This window comes from Pezoporus wallicus, unplaced genomic scaffold (assembly GCF_028554395.1).
Source record: "Pezoporus wallicus isolate ANWC-B61680 ecotype Strahan unplaced genomic scaffold, APGP_CSIRO_Pwel_v1 contig_6814, whole genome shotgun sequence".
NCBI classification, from domain to species: domain Eukaryota; kingdom Metazoa; phylum Chordata; class Aves; order Psittaciformes; family Psittacidae; genus Pezoporus; species Pezoporus wallicus.
This window is the reverse complement of record NW_026639755.1, coordinates 1,542,868-1,556,778: the sequence shown is the minus strand read 5'-3', so window position 1 is coordinate 1,556,778 and position 13,911 is coordinate 1,542,868. Positions and strand designations below refer to the sequence as shown.

Genomic DNA, 13,911 nt, shown 5'->3' with positions numbered 1-13,911 from the left:
AATATCTGATGTCCAGGTTGTTTAAATACTCTAGCACTGAATTTTTCATATAATTTTCAGTGTATGATATTTGTGGAACAAAACTGTAAAAATTCAGGTTGTGTTTGAAGTCTGCTTCTTGTCCAGGACACAGATTCTTCTCAAAAATCTACTGTAGCTTATTGAGGGACCTTTTATAGCAAAGTAAGCTCTGTAAAATTTGTAAATTTTCAGAATTAAAATACAACCCAGATTTGCCTATTGCTGAAAGTATTATTCTTCTATTCCAAAAGTTGTGTATGTAAATGTTAGGAACATATTTTACTAATCCTATTGTTTGCTGTGCATAGCTTTTCTTCCTGCCTCTGTATTACCTAATTCAGCAACATTTCTTTTTCCTTCATGTACCCACATTTTCCATGTTTTTTTCTCTACTGTGTCTTTCTTCACGGAGGATGCTCTCCTTTCCAGCCCTCTCTCAGATGCACTGCTGCTGGTGAAGATAATAAGCTTATGAGAAATACCCTGCTGAGACAAACCAATGGTCCCTATCGCCCAGCAGTCAGTCTCTGACAGTGGAAATAGAATATGTCATTGAGGGAGAGTAGTTAAGTTAGATCACTTTCTATAGACCATTCCCTTTCTAATGTCCCATCATCCACCATCACTTGATTGGAGACGTCAGAAAGTGTATCCCTAGCCAGTCCTTTTGTAATCCATTTCAGTAATGTCCATGAATTTGTCTAATGCTTTTTGAACTTGCTGATACTGTTAGCCTTCACAGTGGCAAGTTTCATTACCTGTTGTATAAGGAAGTTTTGGTTTGGTGTTTTGAGTTTTAAACTTACTTTCATTTATTTTGAATTGCTCTGTGGTTTAGCTGAATAACAGTTCCATGTTTAGCTTATCCACTCTTTTGATGATGAAAATCTGTCATATCCCTTCACAGCCTTCTTCTCTCCAAACTGAAGTTTTGGAAGTTTTAGTCCTTCCTGATAAGGCTTGTGTCCGACACCCTGAGCATTGGTTGCCTTCTCTGTATCGGCTTTGACTTGACTACTTCAGGTGTGGAGACCAGAGCTTCATAGTACTCAAGTAACGGTCTCACAGAGGTTTTATATAGCAGCAAAACAGTGCCCTCTGTTTTTCTTTATGCTCTTCCTGATGAAATATGTCCAGTATTACTTGGCTTTTTGGGTTGCTGCTGCACATTAAGCCATAGATTTCAGAGGAATGCCAGCCATGCCCACAAAATCACTTTCCTGACTTGTAAATGCTATTTGCAAATTCAGCATTGTGGAAATCTAATGAAGAGTTGCGGGGTTTTTATCTTTAGGTTCCTGATCTTACATCTGTCCACACTGAATCTCATTTATCACCTTCTTGCACACTTACTCAGGCTGATGAGGTCTTTCAGGAGCTGATAACCATCAGCAGTGAATTTCACTATGCAAAGGAACTTGCTATCAGCTATGAACTTAGAGATTTCAGTGTTCACTACCTCTTACAGATAATTAAAAATGATGAATAAAAGTGGTCCAAGCACTTCTCCATGGAGTACCCTACTTTTTGAATTTTCTTAATGGTAATTTAATCTGTTAAACCCTATCCTTTATTTTCTGTTACCTAACCAGCTTTCAGTCCACCAAAAAACCTTTTTTTTGACTCCCATGACAACTTTATTTCATTAATAATGTTGCTGTGGAATGTTACAGGAAGGCTTTTGGAATAATTATATGTATTCTCTTACATATGCATATTCTCTTACATAAATTGTTACATACAGTCCTTTGTATCAGGGACTATAGTAATAGGGCAAGGGGTAATGGGTTTAAACTGAAGCAGGGGAAGTTCAGGTTAGGTATAAGGAAAAGTTCTTTACTGTGGAAGTGGTGAGGCATTGGCACAGGCTGCCCACGGAACTTGTGAATGCTCTGTTGCTGACGCTGTTCAAGGTCAGGTTGGACAGAGCCTTCAGCAGCCTGGTCTAGTGGTAGGTGTCCCTGCCCATGGCAGGGGGTTGGAACCAGGTGACCTTAAGGTCCTTTCCAGCCCAAGCCATTCTGTGGTTCTATTCATATTCTCTTTATTTACATGCATGCTGACAGCTTCATAGAATTGGAGAAAACAAGTTAGTGAGGATTTGCTATTGTAGAAGCTCTACTGGCTTCTGTAAAGGTTTTTATCCATATGCTGCATTAGTCTTTATTATACCATCTTGCAGGAGACAGCAATCAACCTTCCCAGTTTATAGCTCCAGAATAGGTGTTTTTTCCTGTATGACTGTTTCATAGAATCATAGAATAGTTAGGGTTGGAAAGGAACATAAGATCATCTAAGCTTTAGACAGAGTAAAATTGCTGCCTGTGGGTGTATTAACCTGGGGTTTTGGGGGTTGGTTGTTCTTTTTCCTTAGATAATTTTTAGGATATCCTGTGAAGATGCTCAGAAGCCTTGGTTCCTAATGTAGGTTACATGGAATCTGCAGCTTGGGTTTTAAATTTTGGAAACTTTTAGTGAAGCTAGGTTTTTATGAAAAATATTCCTTTTACAAAATGAAAATTTAACTAATAAGAAAACAATACAGGAGGGATACATTTTAATTTTTTTTTTCCAGGTTGAAAGCCTACTGATACTTTGTCCTCTTTCCGTCTTTTGTGAGCAGGCAACAATCTTAACAGAGATTCCAGGCACAAATGAGGGATGTCATTGTCTTAAAGCAATGCAATACATGGCAGCTTATCTTTGTAAGCACCTATTTTCACCACTGCAACCTTGGTGAAAGCTGTAATCATTGGCATTTCTTAATTTCCTATATAGCTGTGTAAGAGGCTATACAGGTTTCAGTCAACATTCATCCTCTAGCTGGTAAACCAATCAGTTACTTGCTTCAGTGAGGTTTTTGCATGTGACATGCTGGTCACAGCTTGGATGTAGATTTTCCATCCAGAGTCACAGGCTTAGACTACAGAGGTCAGTTTTAGCAAACAGACATCTAAAAAATATTTAGCTAAGTAAGTAGGTTTTACTGTCTGATAAACTGGGTAGCTGTAAAACACTAGTAGAAGAGTTACAAATTTTAAGTTTATGCAAATGGCAGGGGCAGATTTGACTATAAACCCTATTACTTAATTGACTTGGTTCAAGTTTAGTCTTGTATTTTTGAAGCTATTTAGACAATTAAAAAAATCACTTTGAAAAAATGGTCCTTGCAGTCTAATACAAAACTGCCATAGGAAGAAAAAAATTAAAAAATCTTCTGGAAGATTGTATTACAAACCATGTGAAAATTATAGTGGATAATATATATTATACTAGTGAGATTTTCTTTTCTCAGTTAATGACATATATCATGGCATAGAATCATAGAATGGTTTGGGTTGGAAAGGACCTTAAGATCATCCAGTTCCAACCCCCTCCCATGGGCAGAAGTGCCTCACACTAGACCATGTTGCCCAAGGCTCTGCCCAACCAGGCCTTGAACACTGCCGGGGTGGAGCATTTACCGCTTCTCTGGGCACCCTGTGCCAGTGCCTCACCACCCTCACAGTAAAGAACTTCCTCGTTATATCTAACCTGAACTTGCCCTGGTTTAGTTTATACCCATCACCCCTTGTCCTATTGCCCAAGGCCCTGATGATGAGTCCCTCTTCAGCACCCTCATAGGCCCCTTTCAGGCACTGGAAGCTGCTCTGAGGTCTCCACGCAACTTCTCTTCTCCAGACTGAACAGCCCTAACTTTCTCAGCCTGTGTCCATATGGGAGGTGCTCCAGCCCCTGCTCATCTGGGTGGCCCTCCTTAATATCTGAGTAAGATAAGTATCTGGGAAAGAGATTGTTATGTTCTGTACAGCATATTAAAGTGTTCTGTGGTAGAACACTAGTAAGCCCAAATAATCCATTTCCTATATTCATATAGGTAAACTGGTTGTGTGAAGGTTACTTTAACGATATATATAGATATATGCAATTCACCGTAAGAGTATTTGCTTACAATGGTTTAAAAGAAAAATTTGAAAGAGAATAACAAAGCTGAACAATAATTAGTGCTGAAATTGTTGTGGCATTTCTAACTGCTCTGTTTCAAAATTATTTCACATACTGCACAGAAACTGTTTGTCATAGGGAGGGCAGACTGCCCCTAGAGACTGCATGCTAGCAGAGGAGATAGAGAAGAAAGCTGGATAATGTGGAGAAAAGCAGCCCTGGCTCCATCTGCTGTCTGCTTTTTCTCTTCTTTTTTTTCTTTCTTAGGCCATCCAGGGTAGGGAGGTCCCGTCTTTCCTTGAACACAAACTGATGTTTTTAAGATCCTTTTTCCTCCTTTGATCTGTCATTGAGATGGTTTCATTTTGGAAAAAATATATGCTTTGCCTTGTGTTTTCTGCTCACCATTGGTAGTTTCGGTCTACATTGTTCTTACCAGCCACAACTCAGATTAAGTATGAACAAATTTTTTCTTGTCACCCTCGAATCAAGTTAATTTTGTGGCCTTCCCCTCTTCTTGATCTGTATTAGTGAATGCTCTACGGAAGCACAGATGCAGTTCTAAAATCATTCCTAATTCTTAGATGTATGCTCGTATCCACTTCAAGTGTTAGCTTGTCATTTCTTCACAGTCCTTGGAAATAGAAAGGATATTGGACCAAGGCTAAGGAGAAGAGTCTGAGGGCCTGAAGTGTTACAACTTGTCCCTGTTCTTCTCTTTGATCTTCAGAACCATTTTGGAGACTGCTCTCATTTGTGCCAAAATTTCAATCATAAAGGCATCTTTTTCTGCCTTAATTGTGTACACTGTAGCTTGGCTCTCCAGCCAAACTGCATTTGTCCTTTATTTAGAGTCTTAATGAATTTAAATGTTTTGCTTGAAAATTGTCATTTACTTGGATGTTCAATGCACCCTCAGCAAGTTTGCTGATGACACCAAGCTGTGTGGTTCGGATTATATGCTGGAGGGAAGGAATGCCATCCAGAGGGACCTCGACACGCTTCTGAGGTGGGCTGATGCCAACCTCATGAAGTTTAACCATGCCAAGTGCAAGGTCCTACACCTGGGTCGGAGCAATCCCAGGCACAGCTACAGGTTGGGCAGAGAAGAGATTCAGAGCAGCCCTGCGGAGAAGGACTTGGGGTGCTGGTTGATGGGAAAATGAACATGAGCCGGCTTCAGTGTGCGCTTGCAGCCCAGAAAGCAACCTTATCCTGGGCCGCATTAAAAGGAGCGTGACCAGCAGGTCGAAGGAGGTGATCCTGCCCCTCTACTCTGCTCTTGTGAGACCTCCTTTGGAGTATTGTGTGCAGTTCTGGTGTCCTCAACATAAAAAGGACACGGAACTGTTGGAACAAGTCCAGAGAAGGGCCATGAGGATGATCAGGGGACTGGAGCACCTCCCATATGAAGACAGGCTGAGGAAGTTGGGGCTGTTCATCCTGGAGAAGAGAAGGCTGCGTGGAGACCTCATAGCAGCCTTCCAGTATCTGAAGGGGGCCTATAGGGATGCTGGGGAGAGACTCTTCATTAGGGACTGTAGTGATAGGACAAGGGGTAATGGGTTAAAACCCATTAACAGGGGAAGTTTAGGTTGGATATAAGAAGGAAATTCTTTCCTGTAAGGGTGGTGAGGCACAGGAATGGGTTGCCCAGGGACGTTGTGAATGCTCCATCCCTGGCAGTGTTCAAGACCAGGTTGGACGAGGCCTTGGGTGATATGATTTAGTGTGAGGTGTCCCTGCCCATGGCAGGGGGTTTGGAACTAGATGATCCTAAGGTCCTTTCCAACCCTAACTATTCTATGATTCTATGTTGTGTTTTTTTGATTTTTTTTTTTTTTTTTTAATTCTACAAACAGCAGAATTTTGCATTCCCAAGAACTTCCCAATTGGCATTACTGGAAATACTCACATTTGGAAGATGGCTGCGAAACAGAAATAACACTTCTGAGTATATCCTAGAGTTTGGGAGTTTTGGCTCTACTTCTAAACCGTTGTTTTGTCTCAGTAACAGGACTGAATTAAAATTTCCAAATGAAAAGTCTGACTGGAGATTGCAAAAATACTGAGAATACAAAGCCTATGTTAAATACATATGGGCAAGAATGCAAGTAAGACTTTAAACTCACTGATCTTTGCGTTCTTAGCTCTAAAAAGTAGTGCTGAAAGCTTGAGTCCTGGCTAAACATCAGAAACAAATACTGTGCCTGGGATTACTAGAAATTCAAACTTTCTTATCTAAAAATTAATAATGAAAAAGATCATTTTTGCCGTATATGTTTTGTTTTTTTTTTTGTCTGGAGTTTTTCTTCTGGAAAAGGAAGATCTATTCCCAAGAACCCAGAAATCTCAAATGTAATAGGGAATTAGTAGTGCAAGTTAGGCCAGACATTCAGCACACTAGAAAATACTACAGTTTGTATTTCCTGATGTGTTTGTGGCATGAGAGGCAAAACCATTTTTATAGTATATAAGTTGAGTTCCAGCTTAGATGTCAAAAAATGTTATATTTGGGTGATCCTACCACATGACAAAGTGGTAAAAAACCTCAAAGCAAACTAAGCCAGAAACACAGTTGTGGAGATCTTTGACAAATGTCTCCATTGACATAAGAAGTGAATTACTTTTCTACAGCTTGCTGAAGTAGCACGTTTCTGGATTTTTGCAATCTAGAAACTAATAATTAGACATTCTTTTAAACAACATCCACTATCATCAATAATTAAGATTGGAGATCAGTAAGATTTCTTTTAAGGAGGTGGTTATGTGCTGAAAAACATACATTTGGTTGTTCCCAAGCTGCTTAGCAATATTGGTTCAAGTGCTTCCAGCTGTACTGGAAGAGTTGGAGTGATACAGCTGTAGGAATCACCAGCTGCCTTTTACTCAACAGGTCTGCAAATAAGGAATCCTGTTTGTTGAAGTTGTTCCATAGAGACTGATGAATGCTTTAGTGGACACAGTTCATAAGCCAGATCCTGTCAAGGAAGAAAAAGATGTCTTAAAAAGTTAAATTTTATTCAGTCCAAAGTACTTCCCCTGCAATCCTAACCATGTACTAAAAAAAAAAAGAGTCAATAATCAAGTTCAATATTCTATTAAACATTATAAATCATTAATATTATACAAAAGAAATATATTATTTGTTAGCCAATTTTCAGTAAGCAGTCACACACAAAATGAATCAGTTAATCTGGAGGTGTATTTGTATATTCTACTCTAGTTATGTCCAGTTTTTTTCTTATGTTAGTGTTCTCCCACATCAGATTTTTCTTCATAAGAATCAGGCAGGTCATGTTGGTCAGAACCTCCAGGTTAAGGTAAATTAACATGTTATTTGAGGTGGTCTTCAAACTCAAGGATGTGTTGCATCATGCTCAATTCATTTATTCCCCAACATATCTATGCAAAAATTAGAATGAAAAGCATAGTATTACAAATAAATGCTAAGAAGGGGTGAGTGGTTCAGTTGCTTATTTTAAGAGCATCTCTGGCATCTTTGTTTTTTAAATTTATATTGAGGATTTTTACCTCGTAGACTCAATTCAGTTTATTGGTTGGTTTGACCTCTTCTCCTGGATGTGTTCTGTTTCTTTCTGCTGAAGCTCTTCTGTGGAGGCTAAGGTTATTTGTGGCAGTGTTTTCAAAGCATATTATGTGTCTTTCTTCAATTTCTAATTCAGCCGCATTGCATATTGAGGTTATCTTTCATTATACAATATAAGCAATATGTGTCAGTTGTATATTGGCATTTGCGTTGCAATCTACTTTGTTGCAAGAAAACCATTTAAAATATCACTAAGGACCATATCTAGAAATTGACATGAGCGAGACTCGCCCCTATTCAAAATACTATACAACTGTATCAAGAGAAGCCTGACCAGCAGGTTGAAGGAGGTGATCCTGCCCCTCTATTCTGCTCTCGTGAGACCCCACTTGGAGCACTGTGTGCGGTTCTCGTGTCCTCAGCATAAGGACATGGAGCTATTGGAGCAAGTCCAGAGGAGGCCACAAGGATGATCAGGGCTGGAGCACCTCCCGTATGAAGACAGGCTGAGAAAGTTGCAGCTGTTCAGCCTGGAGAATAAAAGCTGCATGGAGACCTCAGAGCAGCTTCCAGTGTCTGAAGGGGCCTACAAGGATGCTGGAGAGGGGCTCTCCATAAGGGACTGTAGTGATAGGCCAAGGGGTGATGGGTTTAAACTGAAACAGAAGAAGTTCAGGGTAGATATAAGGAAAAAGTTCTTTACTGTAAGGGTGCTGAGGCACTGGAATGGGTTGGCCATGGAGGTGAATGCTCCATCCCTGGCAGTGTTCAAGGCCAGGTTGGAATGAGTCTTGGGTGACATGGTTTAGTGTGAGGTGTCCCTGCCCATGGCAGGGAGGTTGGAACTGGGTGATCTTATGTCCTTTCCAGCCCAAATCATTCTGTGATTCTAGTAATACTTTTCTTGAAATTCATTGCAAGTAGTACAACATATAGCAAAGTATAAGTGCTGTTATGCATGCATGCTGTTATGTGTGGGTGCAGCTTAATCACTTTGCTCATTTGTTCTGTTTCAGACGGTTCGCCATGGCTTTCCTTACCTACCCACTGCCTTAGCTTTTGACCCAGTGCAGAAAATCCTGGCAATTGGAACAAGGACAGGAGCCATACGAATGTATCCTTTCTCATTCAGAGTTTGCACCTTTTTTGTGTATTTGTAATACATTGACATGAATCATCTTCTACAAGCACTCAGGTAAGGTTACAGTTTATATTGTTATGTTCTACCTCATTTTGCTTTACTAGATGGACTGGAAAAGAATGTGCTGTTGAGGGATAACCATTAGTTCCTTCAGGTGTCCAAAGAAAAGGTTTTGCTTGAGTTTTTGGTGTATGGTTTTGGCATATATTGCTAATGTAAACTAGAATTAATTTTGAGTTTCAGCATGAAAAGTAGACACTCTTCAGTATATAAAGGTAGACTACAAAGTGGTGATGAGCAAGTTGTGAATGTTGTGCTGGCAATAAGTAAGTTGGCTAGCTGCATCTCAGCAATGAACTGTGGGCACCTTCATTCTTGATATCTAGGTATGAGATGTTGTTCAGACTCTTCCAAGTGAATGGTGGCAAAGAAGTGATTTTAGGGCAGAATCACCATTAGAGGAGAAGGTGAAACACTCTGAAAATACCTGTTTGTTTTCATTAATTCTAAAGGTATATCAGTGCCAGCACTTCATATATTTTTTTTATATAGTAGGAATTTAAAGTTGGAAGTCTACACAGAATGAATTGAATATAAATGTAATGAAATATCTGAAAATTTTGAATTAAAAAAAAAATCAGAGTATTTAGATGTGTATTTCAAAATGTTTCTCTGCATCATTTTCTTAGTTTGTCATGGTTCAAATGTATTCAAATTTAGTGAAAATACATAAAAGGGGGAAAAAAGAAGAAAGAACATTCAGAAAGGTTTAGAAGTTACAGGATATGGAAGTAATTAACCAATATTTCTTACAACCTTTTTGTAGCTAAATAAATTCTGGGTATAAAACAGCAACCGAATATTTTCTGGTTCTTTTGCTACCACTGTTCCCAAGGTAACTATAAACCTAATGAATCCAAAGACAGGTTACAAAGTAAAGAAAATCTCGTCCTGGAGATGTCTGTGCTTCGTGTAAGATGATTAATACTTGATTTCCTCTGGTTTTTGGTGCTTTTGTTCTTGCATTTTTCATAAGCTTTATTTTCTATTTGGTCCGGCACTTCTCACAAGACTCAGCTAAACCTCTAGGTATGTGACAAACTTTGCTTTAATAGTTCTACTCTTAATATTTACTTGTATGAATTAGATTAAATATATTCTTTTTGATTTCAAAGAGGAAAATCCCCTTGAATTTGTGCAGTTGTGGGAAGGTGCAGGTGTAGTGGTCATGTTTTCTGTAAGCTGTAGCTTTGTCTCTGGAAGCTTCACTGAGACCGCATATGAGGGAGGGGGTATTGCGTATTTCATGGTAATTTAGGTGTAGGAAGAAGACCTTGCAGAAGATTGACTTCCAATCACACCTCTTCTTTCCATCTCAGCAACCTGGATTTTGTAGGGGCAGTACTGTTTCTGGCTAGGCATGTCATACCTTTATAAATTCCTCCTTTGAGAAAAATGTAGGTACAGAGCCTGAACTAATGCAGATTTGTGTAGAATTAAGTTAAACCTGCATGTTCCCTGCCACCGAAATAGAACATGCAGTGGATAATGACCTATATGCCTAACTTTACATAAAACTATCTATACATCTTCTATGGAAATGGATTATAAAGGTGAGAAAAAGAAGGGAATAAAAAGTTTTTTAAAGCACCCTTCCCTTGAATATATATCCTCTCCAGCAATCCCCTACCTCATTCATAGAAAATTTGCTACCAGTTCTAGTATCTGAATCAAAGAAGAGCATCAAAATTACCAGGGATTTTTTTTGTTTTTAAAGTGTTGTCATCTCATAACATAAATGCTTCTCAGCTTGGGCACACAGAACCTGGTTTGCTTAATTAAGCTGGAAGCTGTGCTTTGAAGACAGAGGGTGCCATAAAACGAATTACTTATTCATCTTAACTAAGGCTTCTCTGCTTGGTTCTGAAAGCTTCACAGAACATCTTGCATTAAAAGCCTAGCTGTGGACTAATAACTGCATTTGTACACAAGGCTGAACAGTAATCAATGAAACAGGCCGAGGACCACAAACACAACACCATTTGTTTAAGCCAGTCTTGCTGCAACCATTTGTACTTGTTGAAATTGGGCAATAAAATTCAAGTCAAGATGGAACAGGTTAGCATTACATCTGAAAATATAATTAATAATGGATTTTTTTAAGCAAACTAAAAAAAGTTTGATTTCAATGGCTCTGTGTCTTCCACAGTATCCTGTAAAATACAGAGGTCTATAATTTCATTCTGATATCAATGTGTTAGGTAATGAAAAGAGAGAATTTGTTTCACACATACGTTCTGTTTGGCTGCTTCTGAACAGTAGTATGGATGGACTGAAAGGACAAACTACCTTTGCTGTTGTCAGAGAAATAAACTGAATTATTCAGTTGTTTGTTTATTGGTAGCACCAAAAGGGCTTTTTTTTTTGGATCAGAGTGTTTTGCTGGGCAGCATAAAGGCATAGCAAGACAGAATTCATTCATGTAATGATATAGACCAAGTTTTCCTGTGACCAGTGTAAGCCTTATCATGGTATTGATGCTTCCCTGTCTTTCTAAAAGATTCATAAAGTATTGGTATTTCTATGGGTCACAAGTTAACAGCTCTCAAGAGATAAGCTGTTTCCAAAGAAAATGAAGCATGTACCTCTGTACATGTTGTGAGTTAATGGTTAGCATCTCACCTTCAGGTGATCATTTCAAATGATCCTGTAGCAGTACTAAAGCTGACTGTGCTGAACTGGTCTGAAATAGAGTATATTATTCAGAAGTCACCATTAGAGAGTACACAGATAAATGAAAGTTCATGTTGGTCTGACAGTCAATTTGTCTTCTCCTAGATTTCTTTTTCAGGCTGCTTTAGATGCAACTGCTATAGCTTCTATAGCAGTGGGAATTGCTGTTGCTGTGCTCTACTGATCCTAGTAGTCTCTGTGGGATTCTCAAGGAACTTCAAACAACAACATAGGTTTTACCTATACTGATGACTGCTGAGTACTGGATCCTCATAGGAACAGCAATGCTCCAGCCCACAGAATGAGAGTGCACTGCAAATCATTGATGGAAGAGTATCTTCCTATTACCAACACAAGTTAAAATCTGCAAGTAAAGGGCAAAAGAAGCCCTCTTGAGACAGTTGCTGTGCCATCTGGTCATTCTTTTACCTTGTCCTAAACACAGCAGATTTCATTTCCCTTCCAAGGACTTTTTTCCTGTTTGAAGGCTGTTCCCAGCTCCCATACCTTTGATCACTGCTCAGGTCAATTCTTGATACCACTCTACCTGCACTATCTTTGCTTTAGGCAAGCACATTTAGATGAAGAGGAGCTATGAAATTGAATTCATTTTCTTATTATTTCCATGTCCTTCTTCCATAGTCCCAGTTCAGAGAACCTTCTGACATTGCTCACAATAAAATGAAGTGTGCAGTCTCTGGTTACTATCAGAGAAGGTTCCATGTCACCATACAAGGGAGCAAGAAATTAAGAGACTGTCAGACTTAAGTCTCTCTTTTCAGAGGAAAAGGAGAAGTCTGGGGGTTTGTTACATTCTCAATCTGAATAAATAGATTGAAATCAGTGTTGTGAGCAATCGCAGAATGGTTTGGTTTGGAAAGGACCATAAGATCATCTAGTTCCAACCCTCTGCCATGGGCTGGGATGCCTCACCCTAGACCATGTCACCAAGGCTCTGTCCAGCCTGACTTGAACACTGCCAGGAATGGAGCCATGATTATTCCAGTATCAGATCTGAAGAAGTAACATGTGGCTCTCAGATTTCTATACTGTCATTTATTCAGTTCACAAATGCTTGTTAAAATTCATTTTAGGTACTTTCTGGAGTCACCGAGTCCTTTCCTTTGGAATTCCATCATTTCAAAGATGTGCTTAGCCAGTACAGCCACCTACTTCAAATATATAGAATAGGATATCTACATATTTTTGTATTGAGGTGCTGATTAGTTGGTAGTCAGCTGCAATAAGAAATTCTGAAAGAGTCTCTTCTGCAGATATTATGGTCTTTGCTTATTAAGAAATGAAAGTTTGTCTTATCCAGTGCAAAGAAAACAACTTACTGGGTCCAAAATGGACTCCACACCAGTGAAAGCTTATTTATCATCAATGGGTTAAATTGGTATATGTATAATTATGTATTAGTGTTGTTTGTTGTCATTCATACATACTCTTTAGACTGATGGGCTTCATGTTGCCATGGATGCAGGTTATGGGGCATGTAAATCTTCATTTTCACTCTTTGTTGCTTGAGCAAAAAAGTAAGCCACCCAGAACTCATGCAACATGACAGGTTCCTGTTTTCCTATGTTATGAGGTAATACAGTAGCCATTTTATACTGAAACAAAATTATTCTCACTAGCACATGAACTAGAATTGTTGCTCTGCCCCCACCTTTCGCTTAACTGCATGGCCCAGACACTTTCATTGCTCTGACTGTGGTGCTCATCACATATTTCTATAAGCAGACCAATTCACTAACCTGGCAAAATACTTGTTCTTCTTTGCTGTGTGTAGTTGGGACTGGACAGAGAGGGAGATAGAGGAGAAATAGAAATGTTGGCAGTAAGAATTGGCTTGTTTTACTGTGTGAAATTTCATCACAGAATTCAGCTATGGCACAATGCAGTAGTCCATGAAATTTGCTACAAAATGTAGAAATAGCCTTTCAGGTTTGTGTGGTATGAAAGATGGCCTAGCTTTTGATTACATGTAAAAACTCTTCTTCTTGTAAAGCTATCTGCAAATCACAAGGCTCTGCTCAAGGAGATTCTGCTTTAGGATCATATTTGAACTAATTTTTCTGATCTGTTTTATGAATTTCTTTCGGTGCTTTGGTAACAAGGGTGATTTCTGAACTTCAAATACAGTACAGAAATACTTACTTTAATAGGTACATTTTGAGATAAACAAATGGCTTCAAGATGGCCAAGAATGCTAACAGCACCCCCTGTACTCAGCACTGGTGAGGCTGCACCTCAGATCCTGTGTTCAGTTCTGGGCTCCTGACTACAAGAAAGATACAGAGTTGTGGAGAGGGTACAGAGAAGAGTAATGAAGCTGGTGAAGGGCCTGGAGCACAGAACTTATGAGGAGCAGCTGAGGGACTGGGGGGGTTAGTCTGGAGAAGAGAAGGCTCAGAGGAGACCTTATTGCTCTCTACAATACCTGACAGGAGGTTACAGTGCAGTGGAGTCACTCTCTTCTCCCAACTGACAGGACAGGACAAAACAGCCTCAAGTT

General features: G+C 39.3%; 1 protein-coding gene across 8 annotated transcripts in view; it reads left to right on the top strand.

Moving 5' to 3' along the window:
* STXBP5L (syntaxin binding protein 5L) overlaps window positions 1–13,911 on the top strand; it is a 190,806-nt gene that overhangs the window by 12,488 nt on the left and 164,407 nt on the right. For all 8 annotated transcript variants that reach the window (XM_057415878.1, XM_057415885.1, XM_057415883.1 and 5 more), the window contains one exon: window positions 8,533–8,630. In XM_057415878.1, coding sequence (XP_057271861.1) covers window positions 8,533–8,630 — 98 coding nt within the window. The remainder of the gene's footprint in view (window positions 1–8,532; window positions 8,631–13,911) is intronic.